Here is a 21,038-nt window from a genome sequence, read left to right as displayed (position 1 = left end):
GTAGGGCAAAGATGTAAACCCGTGTTCCATTTGACTCCAAAGCCAATCCTTTTTATTCAATTCTTGGAAAACCCTTAAATCTTTCATTTTTTCAGACAGAAATTTGGCCAAGTATCCACAAGTAATTTCCTTGTACACCAGTGTTTTTTAATCGTGGCTGCACATTAGTCACCTAGGGAGCTTCTAAAACACAGGTATTTAGATCCCATCCCTCAAGATTCTGATTTGTCTGGCCTTTTAAAGGGGCCTGGGCACCTATTTTTCCAAAAGTTCCCCAAATGATTCCAGCTTGCAACCTAGATGCCCTAATTAGCAAGTAGTTCCTAAACTTTAGCCTCCATCAGAATCACCTGGAGGGCTTATTAAAACAGTTTCTGATTCAGGTCTGCAGAGGGACTGGAGAATTTGATTCCCACATGCTGCTGACACTGCTAGTCTAGAACCACATTTGAGAACCACCAGATTTTAATCTAAAAGAGCTTAGATGGAGAACCTGAGGCACATAGAGGTGTCTTGTTAAGTCAGCCACATAGCTAGCCAAGGGAGAGCTGGGGCCGGTGTGTGGCTTCTGGCAAGTGTTGTTGGTTCTATGCAGCTGGAGAAGGGAGGGCCGGTTTGTCCACTCCTCAGTGAGCATGGGAGCGACGGCTGGCAGCCTCTGGTGCCTGTGCTCTTAACCACTGCTTAGCGACTGCGCCTGAAAGTGGGTGACCAAAGTCACTGACGTCTTTGTCCAAACTCAAGCCATACCCTGACTTAGCCCAAGCAGCCTTTGAAACTGGGACCCAAACCTTTTAATTATGAAAAGGATAAATAAAAGGCTCATTTCCAAAGGACTCACACATAACAGGTATATACACAAAGCTTTTTTGAGTTTTATTTTTTTTTCCTCGGGTTGGAGATTCATCTTAACATGCATGCATTTAAAACAGTAACGAGGTCTCGAATTGTTCCGAGCAGACGTTAGACAAGCACAGGGGGTTGAAAATTCCTATTTAAAAAATGGAAATTGCAGTGGGAAATTGAGAAGTCACACACATATGGTGGGGTGGTAGTTTATCCTGCTCTCCCAAAAGCTGAATCTAAACTTTATTCACATTTTTTGATTACAATATCTGACCTGATGCTTGAGTGTGCTGAGCAGCACCAGGCCTTCCCCCAAAGGTTGTTGGTTCCCACTTCCTCACAAAATGGCTCTGAGCAAGGGGAAGGGGCTTCTCTGGAAGTTTCCTCCCCAGCCTCCAAAGGATCTCGGCACAACTCGCTGGGGACAGGCAATTCTCTTCCCTTTGGAGACACTCTCCCTAAGTGGCACGTTTCAGAAGGCTAGGGCTAAGTCATAGCCCCCTGCAGATGGCTGGTAAAGTTGGGGGCAGTTTGAATGTTTTCCCTTTGATTCCTGTGCTCAGGCTGGATCCCCCTCCCCACATTTCTGCCAGAAAGAAGTGAGGTCCCTGGAACTGGGGGAGCCACAGGTCTAAGGCCAGAGCTCTAAGGGTAGTTTAAACACATTGTCCCTTCTGGCCCCTAACACTTGAGTAGCTCAAATGCTGGGGATTGCTGTATTTTTCTCCCTACCTGAATTGGTAAAGAGACAATTACGGGGGTGGGACTGGCTACTGAGAAAAGTCCTGGGTCTTTGGTCCACCTCCCCGGGGCAGGCCCTGGCAGACTGTGAAGAGGGGAAACTCGGTAGGGCAGGAGTGAGCCCTGAGCACTACCAGGGGACCTGTTTGAGGTCTAAAGCACAGGCAAGAGAAACAAAAGTAGGAAGAGGGAGAAGGGAGGACGAGCTGCCTGTGGTGGGAACCTAGGTTGTGCCACTGAGAAAAGCCAAGGGGCGACTCGTAGCACGTGCCACAGACCCGTAACCCCTGAGCTAGATAAGGAGAGATCAAGCACTGCTTCGGTCTGTGCTCCTGGAGCTGGCTTCCTAACCTGCCCCGTAACCCCCAAACTGCAGGGCACAGGGAAGGAGCTTGCACTGGGGGACCAAGACTCAGTGGTTCATTAATAGGAACAAGGGCCAGAGGCCTGCTAGTGGTCTAAGCGGAATTTTCAGAGAACCCCTCCCTTTGGTGGGGAGACCTGGGAGACTAGAGTTTTCTCAGCCACACTTTCAGAATTAGAGGGGCAGGACAGGAGAAGCTGTGACTGGTTAAATGGTAGAGGGAGAGAACAGAGGGGAATCCTGTCCTTATCCCTAACCAGGCCTCACCTAGTCACCCACGTCCCATTCTTATATCTTTGTTCTTGGGAGACCCCAAATTATTCTGGGATGCCGTAAGACCTTTCAGCTTTTCTTCATGGCTCCAAAGAGTGATGGGGAGGGTAGTCACCTCCCCTTGGATGCCTTCTACTGCCCAGCGAGGGAAGGGTGGGGCTTGGAGAAGAGTAGGGGCAGACAACTTTGGGGATCACTTCACTTTCTCTACATTCAGACTGCAAACCAAATATAATATCTTCATCATTACAAAAAAAAAAGAGAGAGAAAAAACTTGTATAAACCAAGATAAATAGCTTTTAAACATCTGAATGCCAAAGGAATTAGAGGACCAAACCCAAGGTTTTGCAGATAGCACAGAGAATGACCTTTAAAAAAAATTTAAAATCCTCCAAACCACTGCTCAAATGTTTCGACTCAGTCAACAATACTGTCAGAAAAACAAAAAGAGCATTTAAAATAGAATGCTTTCTCTCAAAATGTAAACAATGTACAAAAAAAAAAAACCCACAAAAACTCAATGTTAAAGAAGTTAGATATCTGGTAGCTCACCTTTAACTGATACGACTGGTTACACTTTTCGTACACATTATGGCAACACGATCAGCAGACCAAATGCAGGAAGCCGATGGGAGCCCAAGGCTGTGGAGGCCGTTGGGGGACAACCTGCCAAGCTTTGGAGACGCTGGGCCTGACTAGGAGCAGATCCAAATTTTCATTCTTGATCAGGAGATGAGGAAATCAAGTCCAAACATCATTCCTACTAATCCCTTCCTAAGTCAAATGTGTTTTCTTCATGAGTCACTTGGTTCCAAGTTCTTCCCCAAGTCACTTCGCAGTCTTGCTGCTGACGTTCAGAGCTTCCTACAGCCCCTTCCTGGGGCCAGGGCAGTTATTTGGCCCCAGTCTGCCTCTCCCAGAAGGGTTCCAACAGCCCCAGTGGAGTCCAAGAATGCGGCCTCCCTGACCTAAATGCTGTTGGCTAGGCACAGAGACGGTGCTCGTTCCTGCTCCGGAAGCTGAGCTTGGCCAGGTTTGGAGGAAGCCAAGGAAACCAATCTACTCATTCAAAATGGTTCCACAAACTTTCTTTCCATCTGTGGAGTTATCTACAAGTTTTACCGTATCTCATTCCAAATCCCCAGTTCCTGGTGAGAAGGTGAGAAGATGCAGGAATGTACCTCCCCCAGCACAGGGCTGTTTTCTCTCCTAGCCAGACCAGACTGCTCTGATGGCATCACAGAGGGGCACAATTCTGAGGCTCAGTTCTGAGGCCTGGGTAGCAGGCTCAGAAGGTGAGTAGAGATCCTGTAGGAAGCTGCAGGATGCCACTCCAGAGGAGGCCTGTGGGTGGCTGAGCTGCTAAAAGTCTAGAGGCGGGCATCAAGGAGAAACAGCTCTGAGGTTGGGGCCAGGTGGAACCCCACATCAAGCCTCCACACTGGAGTTCCTGGGTCATATCCTCAAGTGGCTCAGGCTTGGGTGCCACAATCCAAGGTATGCTGGCCACAACCATCCAGGTGACAAACCACAGGCACAGGGAGTCAGATAACCTACATGGTAGCCCTGGGGCTTGAAGAGGTATCTCTGCAAGGAGCAGCCCAGGCACGTGGAGATCTGCCCCCACCTAAAAGTTTACTGATAAGTGAGAGTGCCTGGGAGAAGGTTAGAAGGAAGTAAATGGATGGAGGGCACAAGACTTCATTTGATACTCATCAGCCATTTAAGCACGAGGGTCGTGTTATATTGAAAGGTGATTTCTAGTTCCTCTTGACTCAGTGAGCAACAGGCTTTATGGTGAAATCTGAACTCCAGAGACCGAGAGAGCCCAGGGGCTTGGGTGATGGTCATGGGGTTCTCTGAGAACCAGCTGTCTGAGAGCCCACCAGCCCCCACTGAACCCTTACCATCCATGAGGATGAACTCACTCCCATCTAAGATCTGTGATTCTGATCCAAGATGCCTGATGTTGATCTGGAGTGTTCCTTCAGGAGGGACAGCATTTACATGGAGGAATCATGTAACATTTCACTTGGATCCAAGGCGGAAAGGTGAAGGAAGCTGTGCACGATACTCCATGAAGTAAAAAAAATTAAATCCAGACTAGATCAAATGCAGCAGGGCTGAGGCGGTCTAACCGCTTCTCCTCTGGTATCAGAGCGCTTTGCTCTGAGAGGACCCTTGGCTGGGTCTATGAGTGCTTCTTTAATTGAAGGGAACTGACAGCAGGGCAGGGATGGGGAGGGTGGATAAGGTGACAGACATCATTATAAATAGCAAATCTGGAGCAATGAAATTTCAAAAACAAAACCCAAATAAGCCCACACAGTCATCTCTAGCCCCAAGGTATCTTAAAAGGTTACAAGGTAACAAAAAGGAAACTCCTTTTTTAACCTGGGTAAATGTGGGGGGAAGAAATCAAGGGTAAGCAGAAGGTGAGGCTACATCCTGTGAGCACGCACACACAGCACATCCCCTCCTCCCCAGCAGGGTCTCTTTCAGTGTCACAGGCTGCAGTCTCATTGCTAAAGCCCTTCCCTACCCCAACTCTGCTCCCCACCCTCCCATCTAGCCCAAATACACCCTCTCCCTCTTCCAATCCCCGACCCCACATCCAGCACTCTGGCTCTGGCTGACGGTAGAGGGTAACTACGTCAGGATGTTGGACATGAACTCGTTGAAGCGTTTGGAGTACTGTTCAGGGTTCACAGTCGAGATCTCGGCCCCCGCCTGTAATATACAGAAGCCAACTCAGGTCGAGCTCCTTGGTCTTCATCAGGAGGCTGCACCTGGGAGGGGTCTGGGTATTCAGGAACCTCTGGTTCCGCATAAGAGCTAAATACTACCCACCGCCCCGAACTGGGCAGGCCACTTTGAGAAACGGTTCCCATGTCTCAAAATTGCCCTGGCCCCACTCCTCTGATTCACAACCCTCAGGGCTGTACCCACTGAAGGAGGGCAAGGCAGTGGGGGAGGTGGCAGAGAAGCTCCAGATCTCTGTGGGGCCCCTCTTTGGAGAACAGTAGTTTGAAGTCCATGGGGAAACAGGCCCCTGGGGAGCAGTGTGGGCATGTAAACAGAGCTATTACCAGTGGTCAACAAGACGCACAATATGCCCAGCAGCCCTGGGGAAAGGAGCCAGAGAACTAGGCGAAAAACAAGTTGGGCATATCAGCCAGCCGCTGATGGGGATATGCTGTAGACAGTGAAAAGGGGACACAAAGCAACCAGGCAGGCTGCCCTTCCTGTTCCCTGTCCTGGGGGGAGGGGGCAGGAGGGTGTTTCCTTAGAGTAAGAGGCCTCCTTGGGGGTCTGAGAGCCCACTCCCCAGGCCTGGATGGAGACAGGAACTCACCCCGTGTTTCACTGTTTTGGCAGCATGTGCAGCTTTCTTCTTAGCATCATATGGTGTGAGTATATCAATGATGGCCATGAAATAAACTTCCTTCTTGGGGGCACCTGAATGAGGAGAGGAAGCAGGAAAGAAGAGGCAGGCAGAAGACCAGAAAGCAGCTGGGTCCATAACTCCTCAGATATGACATCCAGATTCATCCCTATCATTTGGAATCTGAGAAAAGGGATGGCCAGTGGAGTCCTTCTTAGAAGCTTTCATAGCTCTTATTTTATTTAATCTTCACAGCTACCCTGCAGGATTGACATGACACTATTTACGAAGTTTTGTCCACCCCATGAACCAGAGCTCAACCACGCCTCAGCTGTCCAGGACAAGCAAAGAGTGAAAGAAGGCCTGACAGAGAAGAATCCCAGGGCCCCAGAAGACAGAGTGACCGGTAGTGACCCAGGATGGCAGCCTAGAGCCAGAAAGAGGCCAAAGTCAACAGTTAATAAGGTGGAAGCCCAGACACCCACGGGTCATCTACACAACAGGCTGGAAGGGGGAGGTACAGGTGCAGGCTCCTACTTACTTTCATGGCTTTTCATGGCATAGACATCAACAGAGGGATCAAACTCGCCAGGCCCGAAGAACCGGGGAAAGCTGAGGAGGTTGCCCGGGCTGTCCGGAGGTGTGCCGTAGGAGCAGAGCAGGTTGCCGCCCACCCCGTCGTTCTCACACTCCTCGTCCTCTGCCCGCTCCTCCACCTCCATCTCCTCCTGCTCTGCCCGGTCCACATCGTGGATGCCCACCAGCAGGCTGTAGTCCATGATCTTCAGCTGGGCCAGGAACTAGGAGATGGGGGAAGGAGAGGTGGAAGGAAGAGGTTACATGGGACATCTGGAGAGGCAGAGTGGTATCTGGAAAGAGGAGAAAGGGCATTCCTTTCAACTCAATTCTCCCATTCTGAATAAGACAGTAGAGTCTCTGCCCTCAATGAACTTGATGTCTAATGGAAAAGACAGTCATTCCACAAGGGCAAGAAGCTGTGGGAGTCCAGAGCAGCAGGGGGAGGGCCTCCATGAGGAAAGGAGTTGAAACTGAGCCTCATGGATGAAGAGGAGTCAGGCAGGCAGAGGTTGGGAGTAAAAGTAGAAGGCGCACTGCAGGAAGAGAAACAGGCCATTCCATCTGGGATCAAAAGAGGACATGGCTAGCCAAAACAAACTTGAGAAAGAAGAACGGAGCTGGAAGAATCATGCTCTCGGACTTCAGGCTATACTACAAAGCTACAGTAATCAGAACAGTATGGTACTGGCACAGAAACAGACACACAGATCAATGGAACAGTACAAAAGCCCAGAAATAAACCCATGCACTTATGGGTCAGTTAATCTACAAAGGAGACAAGAATATATAATGGAGAAAAGATAGTCTTTTCAATAAGCAGTGCTGGGAAAACTGGACAGCTACATGTAAAAGTATGAAATTAGAACATTCCCTACCACCATATGCAAAAGTAAACTCAAAATGGATTAAAGACCTAAATGTAAGACCAGATACTATAAAACCCCTAGAGGAAAACACAGACAACACTCTGACATAAATCACAGCAATATTTTTTGGATCCATGTCCTAAAGTAATGGAAACAAAAGCAAAAATAAACAAGCGGAGACCTAATTAAATTTAAAAGCTTTTGCACAGCAAAGGAGACCATAAATAAAAAGACAACCTACAGAATGGGAGAAAATATTTTCAAATAATGTGAATGATAAGAGATTAATTTCTAAAATATACAAACAGCTTATACAGCTCAATATAAAAAACAAACCACCCTTCTGGATACAAGCCCAGGAGTGGGATTCCTGGATCATACTGTAAGTCTATTCCTCGTCTTTTGAGGAATCTCCACACTGTTTTCCATACTGGCTGCACCAAACTGCATTCCCACCAGCAGTGCAGGAGGGTTCCCCTTTCTCCACAGCCTCTCCAGCATTTGTCATTTGTGGATTTTTGAATGACGGCTATTCTGACTGGTGTGAGGTGATACCTCATTGTAGTTTTGATTTGCATTTCTCTGATAATTAGTGATATTGAGTATTTTTTCATGTGCCTTTTGAACATTTGTATGTCTTCCTTGGAGAACTGCTTGTTTAGGTCTTCTGCCCATTTTTGGATTGGGTTGTTTATTTTTTTTCTTATTGAGCCATATGAGCTGCTTATATATTCTGGAGATCAAGCCTTTGTCGGTTTCATTTGCAAAAATTTTCTCCCATTCCGTAGGTTGTCTTCTTGTTTTACTTATGGTTTCCTTTGCTGTGCAGAAGCTTGTAAGTTTCATTAGGTCCCATTTGTTTATTCTTGCTTTTATTTCTACTAGGAGAAAATTTTTGAAATGTATGTCAGATAATGTTTTGCCTATGTTTTCCTCTAGGAGGTTTATTGTATCTTGTATCCAGAAGGAACCCTACTTCAGGATGACACCGGCACCCCAATGTTCATAGCAGCACTATTTACAATAGCCAAAACATGGAAACAGCCTAAATGTCCATCAACAGGTGACTGGATAAAGAAGAGGTGGTATATTTATATAATGGAATACTACTCAGCCATAAAAACCGACAACATAACGCCATTTGCAGCAACATGGATGCTCCTGGAGAATGTCATTCTAAGCGAAGTAAGCCAGAAAGAGAAAGAAAAATACCATATGAGATCGCTCATATGTGGAATCTAAAAAACAAACAAACAAACAAAAACAAGGCGTAAATACAGGACAGAAATAGACTCATGGACAGAGAATACAGACTTGCGGTTGCCGGGGGGCGGAGGGTGGGAAGGGATAGACTGGGATTTCAAAATTGTAGAATAGATAAACAAGATTATACTGTATAGCACAGGGAAATATACACAAAATGTTATGGTAGCTCACAGAGAAAAAAATGTGACAATGAGTGTGTATATGTCCATGTATGACTGAAAAATTGTGCTGAACACTGGAATTTGACACAACATTGTAAAATGATTATAAATCAATAAAAAATGTTAAAAAAACCCAATCAAAAAATGGGCAGAAGACTTATATAGACATTTCTCCAAAGAAGACATACAGACGGCAAACAGGCACATGAAAAGATGCTCAATGTTGCTAATTATTAGAGAAATGCCAATCAAAAATAAGAGGCATCATCTCATGTTGGTCAGAATGGCCATCATCTAAAAGTCTACAAATAATAAATGCTAGAGAGGATGTGAAGAAAAGGGAACCCTCCTACACTGCTGGAAAGAATGTAAGTTGGTGCAGCCACTATAGAAAACAGTAAGGAGAGTCCTTAAAAAATTAAATATAGAGTTACAACATGATCCAGCAATCCCTGTCCTGGGCATATATCTAGAAAATACAAAAACTAATTAGAAAAGATACATGCACCTCAATGTTCATAACAGCACTATTACAATAGCTAAGACATGGAAACAACTTAAATGTCCACAGATGGATGAATGGATAAAGATGTGGTATATATACATAATGGAATATTACTCAGTCACTAAAAATGAAATAATGCCATTTGCAGTAACATGGATGGACCTAGAGATGATCACACTCAGTGAAGTAACTTAGAGAAAGACAAGTATCACTTATATATAGAATCTACAGACTCATAGACATGCAAACAAACTTATGGTTACCAAAGGGGTGAGGTAGGAGGGATAAATTATAATTTGGGGTTAAAAGATACAAACTACTATACAGAAAATAGATAAACAATAAGGACCTTCATATAGCACAGGGAACTATATTCAATATCTTGTAATAACCTATAATGGAAAAGAATCTGGGGGTGGTGGGTCTAACTCAGTGGTAGAGTATATGCTTAGCATTAAAACTTCCTTAAAAAAAAAGAATCTGGAAAAGAATGTATATGTTGTGTGTGTATATATATAAAACTAAGTCACTTTCCTGTATATCTGAAACATTATAAATCAACTATACTTCAATAAAAATGTTTTAAAAATTAAAAAAAAAAGGAGACCATGGCAAGTTTGAGGAAAGAAATAATGGAATGCTGCACAGCACAAGAGACTGGAGAGATGGATGTAACATAGCATTATCTTTCAAACCATGCATCTCAAATGATTGTTGAGTCCTAAATTCAATTTAGTGGGCTGGGACTAGGATTTTTTTAATTATTATTATTAAATACCATAAAATAGAATAGAAAATATCAGAGTACATAACATGAAGTAAGTAAAGATAGTGTGTGTGTGTGTGTGTGTGTATTGGGTTGCCAGGTAAAATGTACCTTGAGCTGTGGTCACAAAGTTTGAAAACCTATGCAATCTGGCTTCTTTACCTAATTAGGATAAAAATGTAGAGAAAAAGAAAAGGGAACACAACATAATAATGGCAGTCAGAACCAACCAACATCCTCAATTTCTTTCCAAAGGTCAAAAGAGGCCGTGTGGTGTACGGGGAGAATGCTGGGGCCACCCTTACACTGTGTGGCTTCCCTCGCCAAGCCTGTTTTCTCATCCATGTAATGAGTGTTGTGAGCAGGATGGTGCCTAAGTCTTCTGATCTTGGACCCCATGACTTGGAGAAGGATAAAGAGCATGAGAATGATACAGGATACAAATGGCCAGCTGGCATTCCAGTTTATCTAAGATGAGGCCAGAGTCATTGGCCCAGATCCTCTGTGAACTAGCCAGCAGGCACCATTAGCCATGTGCCAGCCATTCTGCCATGGTCAGAAATGAGCCTGCAGCACCAGGAAACTGTCTGACTGACCACTGTGACTACAGTTCTGTGACTACAGAACTATGAGGAGAATCATAATATGACCAGAGAGGCTTCATACACTGGCCCAGAACACAACTAAAAGCACAAGAAGTCTCAATTATAGGAGATCAACAGAATCTCCTCCACAGGGAAAGGTGAGGGGCACCACTGCAAGCACCTCTGCAAAAGGCCCTCTCAAGGCCAAGGCAGAAGGGGCCAGAGTCCCAGAGGGGAGAGAGTCCATGAACCACACCCCCTCCTATCTGCCTGCAAACATTTATAACACAACATGCAGGTGAAAACACAGGAACTGTGTAAACTGCCTTAAATTCTTCTTTGAGGTCATAACAGGGAGAAAAGTAGAAAAAGCAAGAGAAAGACTCTGGACAAACTGAATGTCAGAATAAAGGCAGAAACATAATAGGAAGTGGTTAAGGAAAAGCTTCCTGGCAAAAAGAATTTTACAGAACCCATGTTCACAGCAGCATTACTCACAATAAAGCAATCCAAGTGTGATGGTTAATTTTATGTATCAACTTGACTGGGCTACTGAGTGCCCAGAATTTGGTCAAATATTATTGTCTGTGATACTGTTTATAGATGAGATTAACATGTGAATTGGTAAAGTGAGTAAAGCAGGTTGTCCTCCCTAGTGTGGGTGGGCCTCATCCAATCAGTTGAAGGCTTGAATAGAACAAAAGCACCGATCTTCCTGCAAGTAAAAGGGAACTCCTCCTGAAGTACTCTTTTGGGAAAGCTCCCTGGTATTCTCCCTACTTGCTGCAAGTAATAAATCCTTAAAATTTTTTTAATTTACACATACATAAATGGGGGGTGGGAAGGGACTGGGATTTCAAAATGTAGAATAGATAAACAAGATTGTACTGTGTAGCACAGGGAAATATATACAGGATCTTGTGGTGGATCACAGCAAAAGAGAATGTGACAATGAATGTATGTATGTTCATGTATAACTGAAAAATTGTGCTCTACACTGGAATTTGACACAACATTGTAAAATGACTATAATTCAATAAAAAAGTATATATATATATATATATAAAACAAATACATAAATAAATAGCTAACTCCTCTTGCCTAACTGCCTCTGAGCTAAGACATCAGTTTCTTCCTCTCTTCAGATGTAGACTGAAACATCAGTTCTTCCTGGGTCCAAGCCTGCTGGCCTCTGGACTAAAACTACATTCGCTCTTGGGTCTCTAGCTTGCCAACTGTAGATCTTGGGACTTGCCAGCCTCCATAATTGTGAGTCAATTCCTTATAATAAACATCTATCTATCTAACTACACCCTATTCTGTTTCTCTGGAGAATCTTAACTAATGTACCAAGTGTCCATTGATGGAGGAATCAATGGAAGATCAAATGTAGTACACACTTACATGCAATGGAATATTATTCAGCCTCAAAAAGGAAGGACATTCTAACACACAGTACAACATGAATGAACCTTGAAGACTTCATGGTAAGTAAAATAAGCAAGACACAAGGACAAATATTATATGATCCACTTGCATGAGGGTCCTAGAGTAGTCAATTTCATGGAGGCATGAAGTAAATGGTGGTTGCCAAAGGCAAGGGGAAAGGGGGAATGAAGAATCAGTGTTTCTTGGGTACAGAGTTTTACTTTGGGAAGATGAAAAAGTTCTGGAGATGAATGGTGGGGATGGCTGCACAACAGCATAAATGCACTTAATGCCATTAAACTTAAAAATGGTTAAGATGGTGAATTTTATGTTATGCATATGTTATCACAATAAAAAAACAGTAAAACATTTTTTAAAATCTGTAGTGTTTGGTTTTAATGAGCAGGCTCCCCAACTTATTAAAAAAGGAGACATTGAGTTATTAAGTGGTCCAGATATCACATTCATTATTTAGCACCTGTCTCCCCTGGAGGAATTCTCCACAGGAAGTCCCATTTCAACCAGAAAGTTGCTAGGTAAGAGGAGAATCAGACCTAGAGAAAGGCATGGTTGGTGGATCTTAATAGCTTCCTGTCATTCTGACAGCTGGATGCCCCCTCCACCATGGGGATACTACAAGAAAGGAAGTTTGAAGAGGTTTGAAAATGAGGTTGAAAACAGATTAGTGAAGAGATTAGGGAAAGCATTCCAAACTGAGTTACAAAGGTTCTACTTGCACAAACTGTGTCCCCCCAAATGGAATGTTCATTTGCTATAGCTTTGATACAAATAACTACCCACACTGCTCAAATCGCCATCTTCCCTTTTGAGTACACTCCTGAATTCAATTTTCGTTAATGTTAAAGAGGCCCCTCCTCTGGGGACAAGAGGGAGCGCTGCTCAAGCAAAGCAACAACAAGGATTAATACGTACCTCTACATCCCGTTTCAGTTTTTCCAGGAAGTTCTTTTTACTCTCCTCTCCCACGTGAAGTTTCTGTCCTTCGTTGAGGAAGTCATTGTCTTTGAATGTTGGCAAGTCCTTGGCCTGGAAGAGCAATAGCCGTGTTAGGTTATTCACCCCAAGGAGTCCTCTGCTGAGGGCAATGGTACAGGAAAGAAAAGGGTCCTTAGCCAACCTGCCAGATCAGGAGCTTAGTCTAGGAGTCTACAGACTCAGGCTTCAGGCAGGCAGGGATGGCAAATATGTGGCATATGTCAGACACTGGGGACTGACCAAAGGACTTCCTGCTGAGCCTGGATGACTCACTTATTCAGGCTGGACTGTATGATAGAAACTGCCAGACCTCCAGGACGATGAAGAACCCAGCAAGGGCAGAGGTGAAAGGCTGGAGACGAAGGCCTAGGCCAAGGATGAGGAAAGGCAGGTGCTTAGTGACACAGAGCATGTCTGCGAGTCTAGGAATTGGGCTGGGGCGATGGTGGAGACAGGGACAAGCGGGCCGACAGAAGGTTTTTCCGATTCCATGTGACCCATTACACAACTGATCAGCTCAGGTCCCAGCATACCTTCTCCTTGTCACTCGCTTCTCTGGCGACAGTAGAACCCTGAAAGGATAAGAGCCATCAGGAGAAGTCCAGCTGAGGCAAATTCCGTTGAGTGAAAAAACATGCACCAGTCTTTGGGGAGAGGCAGCAGTTGAATTCAAGTAGGCTGGTTAGACTCCTAGAGGGGCCAGGAGGCAGCAACTGGTTCACTTCCACTGTCACAGACTGCTTGTAAAGATCTGCCTATACCAGACACATGCTCAGGAAATAGGAGAGACTCAGCCCCTGCCCTTAAGGAACTTTCCTTCTAACAGGGAAGCTAGACATTACACAGTAGCTACACGATTAATTAATCTGTTAATTACAATGATGCAAAGTGGTACAGGGGAGAAGACGGGACACTCTGAGAGCATGTAGCACAGAGGCCGGGTCTGGACTGGAGAGGGGCAGTAACCAAAGCCTGCTTCTTAGAAGAGGTGATATTTGAGCTGAGCTCACAAGGCTAAGTAGGAAGGAATTAGGTGGGGGAAGGCGGAGGTGGAGAAACAGGCAGGGAGGGGATTGCAGGCAGCCTGTGTGGGATCCTGGGGAGGTGGAGCGCACAGGCACTGCACAAATGGGAAGGAAACCAGTGTAGCTGCAACAGAGACGGGGGAGCGGCGCAAGGTAACAGGGGTCAGGAAACCAGGTTCAGGAGCAGTGGAGAGCTGTGGTTGCTGTAGTTCACAGGCACCAATGTGTTTTTGTTTTTTTTTAACTGAAGTATCACTGATTTATGATGTTGTGCTAGTTTCAGCTAATGTGTTCTCTTCAGTGTCTAGAAATTCGCTTGTGCTGTCAGTCCACGGGGCCTGGAAAGCTGCCAGGGTGTGTGCGTCAGCACAGCCTGTTCCCATACTGCTGCCTTCGGTGCACACATCCCCCTGACAGGAGTTGAAGAACATCAGTTGTTACATCTGGGGTTTAAATAACCTCTTGTCACTGTCACCTGGACTTCAAACAGCCTTTAACCCACAAGAATTAGGCATATCAACTCTCGAGTCATTTGTCCATGCCAAAACATTTGCTCCACTTATTCCCATTATGTGGAAATTAGAGTCGTAGCCTCTCCAAGCCCCAGAGAGAAGGCAGCCACAGAGCTGGGAAACACAGAACCTCTTACCTTGAGGTCATACTTGCGGTGTACAGTGAGCCGATGGCTGAACACATTCCTGGTGACCACCATGTAGGTTTCCACGCCATCCACGGTCAGGCGGTACATGCCCAGGAACTGTGGCAGAAGGGTATTGCCATGACACTCCACTATAAACTAGAAAGGAAGGGAGGAAAGGAACGTATGAAGGTGCCAGGATGGGCAGGGCTCTCCCCAGGCTGAAATGTTCCCTGGGATTCTAGCCTCTGGACTATTGGTTTTCAAATTGAATTTTGTGAAGTCATGGGGTTCCTCAGACTCACAATAGACAACAGCTGCCCAGAGTGAGAGGCTGGGCAGGCAGTGCAGAGCCCCTTCACCTTAATATTATTAGGATTTTGAAGGAAAATCGCTGATCTAGGCCTTGCATCTCCTCTGCCGGCCTGAAATGGGAACGCTTAAGGGCAGAAAGGGGATGCAGAGGCAGGACTATGATGCGGCCGTCTGGGAAAACAGAATGACTCCTTCCCCAGAGCTCTCACCCACACCATGCCCCATGTCTTCTGCTCTAACTCCCCAAACACTGCAAGTCCCTTTCACCACTTCTTAGGTGCCCAGAGAGAAGCCAGCTTTCCCTGAAGACCCAGGCAGGCTGAGGACAGGCACTCCCTGCTAGGCTTCAGAGGAGAGGAGGGTGGAACAGGAAAAGCAGCAGCCCTGCTGAGCAGACAGGACCTCTTTTAGAAGAAATGAGGCAGGTGCCAGAGTGCAAAAACATCCCAACTCTGATGAGAAACAGCTGTTCAGCTGGGACTGTGTCCATGACATGCCTTCATTTCTTTTTTCTTTTTCTCAAGTAGGCATTTCACCTCACAGAAACATGGCCCTGGGGGAGGACAAGTGCCTGGTTCTCAGGCGGCATCTGCCATTACCAGAGAGGACGGAGCCCTCCCCAAGGACCTCTCTCTTCTCCCTCCTCCAGCCCATCCTCTGCTGTCCAGGCTCAGGACTCACCATACCTGGTGGTATTTCTTTAAGATGTTGTGCATCTCAGCCACATCCTCACTTGACACAGTCTTGATCACGAAGCGCCGGTCATAGGTGGTGAGGAAACGTGTGCCACATCGGCCCTGGCTGTCGCTGTTGATGGGGGCACTGCGCGTCACTGAATTCTGAGGGACCGAGACAAAAGCGGGCTGGCCTTGGGAGGGGAACAAGGACTCTGACTTTTACTGAGTCTTCTCTCATGGGCCAGACTGTTCTAAAGCCAACAACACTAAGAACGATGGGAACTTACCCCACCTCTTTTCTAATGAAAGTTCACATCTCTCCCAAAAATCTTCCTCAAGAGAGACAAGAGTTGTTCCTTACCACCTGCTCCTAATCCTTGATTGGGATGGCTAGAGGACTGACTGTGAACCATTTCCTTTCACTCTGATCCCAGAGAGCTACTCTATAAACTAAAACTCAAGCCTCGGATGGTAGAGCAGGCCTCTTATCCTGATGCTCACATGTAACACGACCTTGGGTGAGCCACTAAACTTCTCCACTCCTGAGTGTCCTCACCTAGAACACAAGCAGGCAGACAAGAGATGACTTCCCCAGTCTCTTCGAGTAACAAAGATAAGAAGTCTAGCACAAAGAAGGAATGGACACAGTCCTCTTTATTTTCTGTATGTACCCTGATGCTTCTCAAAGCAGGAAGTTGGTCCTCACTGCTCTGCCCAACACCTCTCCCCTCGCCTTCCCCTCACCTCAGACTCCTGCCTGTCTGTGCAGAGCTCTGAGGCAGATCTGGGGAGCTTTTCTAGTTCTATCTCGGCTCCTCCCATTCCCATTAGGACTAGAAGGCAAGGGGAAGCCTTAAGGGGGGAGGGAGTAGGGAAGGTATGAGTCAACCAAAGGGCTGTGTTCAACAGGCAGCTGCCGGGAAAAGACCTTCAGGAGGTCAGAAGGCAGAGAGGACTGGCAAGTATGGTTCTATCCCTGCCTCATTTCCAGGCAGTGTTTCCTGACTCTCTAAATCACTGGGAGTCTAAGAGCACAGAGCCCCCTCCCCGAGGACCATCCTCCAGGCCCCACTGCAGTCTTGAGCACAATCATTTGCCCACAAGGCTATTAGAGAAAACATGCTGACACTGAGAGGATGTGGTTAGATGGCCAAGGGGAAAGGAAAGAGCCACAGTGGAAGGAAGACACTCGAGCAACCTGAGGTTGCAATAATGGCACGAAGTTTTCAGAAAACCTCATGCTCTGATCAGGTCATGATTTAGTTCAGGGTTGGTCCCAACAGGAGGGGCTGGAGGACCTCCCACCACCTCTTAGATACAGCCATTCCTGACTGTTCAAGTCCCTGGCATCTCTCCCTCCTCTCATGTTCCCTCCCCCTCCTCCTCAGTAGGTCCTCCAGAGTGGAGGACAGAGGGGACGGACTCACTGGGGGCCCATCCTGCTTCTCGTGAACTACTCTGTGAAAGACTTCCTGGGAAGGGGTGGGAGGAATTACAGTATTTTGCAAGATATGGGCATCCATTTTAGATTTCCCTAGGCTGTACACTCCTTTTTTCCCCCACAGACAACTGAAAATCAGCTATATTTCTTACTGCTACACAAGGAAAGTGGAAAATTCTCCCGCCTTCACCACTAGGCCAGGGAAAGAAATCCAAGAAAGGTGTGAGGGGGAGAAGTAATAGAAGCCACAGACTATGAGTCAGACTTTAACGTCCCTGATACTGGGATTGATTCCTCCCAACAGGCCAAAGGCCTCTCTCACATGATCGCCCCCAAAGGGAGTAGTTGCCCTGCAGTGCTTAGCCCCCCTCTCAACGTCAGGACAGGGGACAAATTTCGGGGACGGCACGCAGAGCTGGCAAGAGGTCACATGACCCTTGAAGTCTGCCTTTTCTAATCTGTCTTATCTTATCTGCTTTAAGAAGCCGCATCTCCCACTGGCAACAATTCTCTCTCTTTTAAGTCAAACCATGGAGGAGAAGGGTTCTTCAGCCCAGACTGGGGATGTCAGACTGAAATGAAGCCGCTTCTGTAGACCCCTCTCCCTCCCACTGCTCTCCCTCCCTGGGAAAGGAGCCGGACCCTGTGAGGCACCATCAGAAGCACTTCCAAGGCCCTCACCCCTCCAAAAGCCCACCAACCCTGGGGAAAAGGCTGCCTGGGCTGGAGTGAGACGTGACGGGAAGATGAGCACAAGAACGGTAGACACGTTTTCCCTCTACTTGTCCCGTGACTTCCCGACCTCCCCTCCATTCCCTAACCCCTCCGATTTCGCAAAGACATCCCATACCTGGTAATCCTGATCATCAATTGCAAATCTCTCCCGAAGGTTTCTGAACACCATGGGGCAGTACTCCTTAAACTTAAAGCGACTGGGGAGGTTCTCTCTAGGGAAAAGCAGAGACGTGTTTTTATAAACCTCTCGCTCATTTAATTCACACAACAGGACTTCTCAGAGTGTGGTCCACAGGTCGTCTGGATCTGAACAATCTGCAGTACTTAAAATGTAAGTTGCTAAGCCCGCAAAACTCTGAAGGTTACGTCCGGAAATCTGTATTTTTTTGTTTGTTTAATTCAGATTTTTTGAGGTAGTATTTACACAAAGTTTACCGTCTTTTTGGTCAAACATTAGCTCCAAATCCACCTGCTTCATGGCGTACAAGAAGAACGTGGAAACTGCCCTGGGTGCTATCCCCTCCCTGTAACTTCCTTTCCAGAGGGGTTTTTGACCCAGGGTGAACATCAGAATTACCTGCTGTATTGTAAATCTCTCCTATTGTTCTGAAATCATGTATTTCATGTTTATTTCCCCTCCAGACTATATGCTCCTCCAGGGCACCAAGGAAGCACCAGCGCCTTATACAGTGCCTGGCACACTGAGTGCTCAATACAGATTTGTTGAATGGAAATCTTCATTTTTAAGAAACACTCCAGGGATTCTAAGCATGATAAGGTTTAAAAACTTCACAATCCTTGTGTACACTGTAAAAATTAATCTAGCTCTATTCTTATGATTTGGGTACTTTTTCTGAGTGCATGCTATCTTTCAACAAGATTTTAAAGGGAAAAAACCTTACCTGCAAAGAAGTGAGACTGAGTGTCGGCCCCACTTCACAAGTGCTGTAGCAGCCACAGGTGGGTGGTTGCACAGGAACAGCTGCTGTGAGGCTAATGTCAGTGTGACTGCTGAAGGGAAAGGCCTTTCTCATCAAAGGGTCCCTCTCCTCTGGGGATGTTCCTATCAAAACACCCTGAAGATGGTTACACCCAGGAAGCCCTGCCCTTGGTTTCCACTGGGATGGAAGGGGAGGGTGCTTTAGATTGAAGAGGTCCTCAGTCAACTAACTGGGATCCCATCTTTCCACGAACTCTTGTTCGCTGGCTTCTGGCACCAATCTTCACCCTCCCCACTCTTTAGTCAATCCACAGACTCCAAGGACGGAAGAGAATCACCTTGAAGGGATGCCTCCTCCAAATCCTCCACCTTGACAACAGTCATCCTGCTTGGGAACTCCCTTTCAGAAACATGGCCCTCTGTCCAACAGCATTTGCTCACTTTGTGTCTCTGTGTCACATTTTGGTAACTCTCACAATATTTCAAACCCTCCACCAGCAAAAAGATTATGACTCACTGAAGGGTCAGAAGATGGTTTTAATTTTTTAGCAATAAAGAATTTTTTAAGAAAAAAAGAAAAAAAGAATTATGTCCCTCTGTTGTCATCACAAGGAAAAAACTTTTTCTCTATTTCTTTAATTTTATATCTATGTGACACGATGAATGTTCACTAAACTTACTGTAGTAATCATATCATGATTTATGTAAGTCAAGTCATTATGCTGTATACTTTAAACTTATAAAAAAGTGCTGTATGCCAATTATATCTCAGTAACACTGGGGGAAAAAAGGGATTGTGTCCCTCTGACTACTCCAGGATGGTGGACTTCAAGGAAATAAAAAGCAGTGGCTTCTTAGGAAGGCAGGGGCCTGGTCTGCCTATGTACCCCCGTCTTCTAGTAAATAGCACTGCAGTCTGAGAACTAGGATGCAAACAGTTGTTGAAAGGACAAAAGGAATCAAGAAAGAAGAAAACAAAAAAAATACTGGATGTCCGCTTTAGGCCAAGATGTCAAGACTCTGGTACAATGTCCACTTCCAGAGCTCTGCCCTCTGGCACAAAACAACCCCACTTCCTGCCTCAGAGCCTAGGGCTGCCCCTCCTTCCTTAGGTGGTGTGATATTGGATATAATTACAAATATATATGTAGTGTTGGTTCCTGTTTCTGGCACAGAGCTCCTAAAATCTTTGGAATTTCCTAAGTGATGAGAGCAGTAAAGGTGTCTTTCAATGTTTCAAAGCTCCTTTCAAGTATACCTGAATTTATGTTAACGAGGTGACTTGGAAAACCTCTAAGGATGAGTGCTCATTGCCAGGCAAACCAACCAGAACGAGAGGGTTGGAGCTTTCAGTCCCATCCCCCTGACTTCCAGGGAGAGGAGAGGGGCTGGAGGTTGAATCAATCACCAATGGCCACTGACTTAGTCAATCATGCTGTCATAAAATGAAGCCCTCATAAAAATCCAAATGGATAGGGTTCGGAAGGTTCCAGGTTGGTGAACACGTGGAGGTCTGGGGCGGGTGGTGCCTGGAGAGGCTATGGAAGCTGCCCGCCACTTCCCACATACCATGCCCTATTGCCTCTCTCCATCTGGCTGTTTCTGAGTTGCATCTTTTTATAATAAACCAGCAATCTAGTAAGTAAACTGTTTTCCTGAGTTCTGTGAGCCACTTGAACAAATTAGTCGAACCCAAGAGGGAGGGTCATGGGAACCTCCAATCTATACTAAGTTGGTCAGAAGCATAGGTGACAATCTGGACTTGAGATCAGCATCTGAAAGGGGAGGGGGGCAGTCTTGTGAGACTCAGCCCTTAACCTGTGATACGTGATGCTAACTTGGTAAACACAGTCAAAACTGAATTGAATTGTAAGACACTTAGCTGGTGTCCTACAAAACTGCTTGATGTATGGAAAACCCACACATTTGGTGTTAGAAGTGAGTAGTAGTGAGAGAACAGGGAAAAAACACAGGAGAGCTTTTCTTTGCTACAGGTGCCACTTCGCAAGCAGCAGCTCTGAAGACAGGCGGCTTCTAGAATACGATGTTGTTATTACTTACTATGGCAGAGAGAGGCCACTAAAGGATGTTTTCAAATCAAGCTTCTCCTTCAGGCTAACAGTCTGGGAACGGTAGGGTGACAGAGCCCAGCCGGTGAGGTGGTGGGGACTGTGGGACAATGGAGAGTGGAACCAAGATTCAAATGTTGAAAGGAAGAGAGTGTGAGCAGCAAATAGTTACTGGGGTGACCCATCAAAGGATGAAAAAGCTAGGTCCCTAGAGGGCTTAGAGCAGGCCCCAAACTGTGCCAGGTCAGACGGGTGCTCCGTCAAAGCCTGTGACAAACTTTAGACACCAATGTTAATCCAAGAAGCCACAGTGAACAAAAATGAGAAGAATGATTTTGGATAGTGCCCTTGGGCACCACGCTCAGTCTGTTGTTCACACACTAGCTGGAAATAAAGGAGCTTGGCTGCATCCCAGGCCCCAGAACATGCCTGGCAGCTT

The 21,038-nt window shown here is 46.1% G+C and overlaps 1 protein-coding gene and 1 long non-coding RNA gene across 3 annotated transcripts in view; one reads left to right on the top strand and one right to left on the bottom strand.

Annotated features, from left to right (window-relative positions):
* Positions 1-443: 443 nt before the first annotated feature.
* PIP4K2B (phosphatidylinositol-5-phosphate 4-kinase type 2 beta) overlaps positions 444-21,038 on the bottom strand; it is a 35,749-nt gene continuing 15,154 nt past the window's right edge. Inside the window, exons 3-11 of one of the 2 annotated variants that reach the window (XR_012059609.1) lie at positions 17,706-17,802; positions 15,424-15,576; positions 14,435-14,581; positions 13,294-13,332; positions 12,698-12,811; positions 6,151-6,409; positions 5,580-5,683; positions 2,777-4,954; positions 444-697 (exon numbers count right to left, since the gene is read on the bottom strand). Coding sequence is in view for 1 of the 2 variants with exons in the window: in XM_072938826.1 (XP_072794927.1) it covers positions 4,874-4,954; positions 5,580-5,683; positions 6,151-6,409; positions 12,698-12,811; positions 13,294-13,332; positions 14,435-14,581; positions 15,424-15,576; positions 17,706-17,802 (994 nt within the window). In the remaining variant the exon portion in view is untranslated. Of the gene's footprint in view, positions 698-855; positions 4,955-5,579; positions 5,684-6,150; positions 6,410-12,697; positions 12,812-13,293; positions 13,333-14,434; positions 14,582-15,423; positions 15,577-17,705; positions 17,803-21,038 lie in introns of those variants that run through there. The other variant, XM_072938826.1, reaches the window with a different exon arrangement.
* LOC140686106 (uncharacterized) lies at positions 3,600-11,648 on the top strand. Its single transcript, XR_012059610.1, has 3 exons — positions 3,600-3,721; positions 5,603-5,634; positions 7,994-11,648. It is a non-coding gene; the product is annotated as an uncharacterized lncRNA (long non-coding RNA).

The sequence above is a fragment of the Vicugna pacos genome, chromosome 16, assembly GCF_048564905.1.
Source record: "Vicugna pacos chromosome 16, VicPac4, whole genome shotgun sequence".
Classification (NCBI taxonomy): Eukaryota; Metazoa; Chordata; class Mammalia; order Artiodactyla; family Camelidae; genus Vicugna; species Vicugna pacos.
Note: the sequence above shows the minus strand (reverse complement) of the source record. Positions and strands in the feature narration are given on the sequence as shown.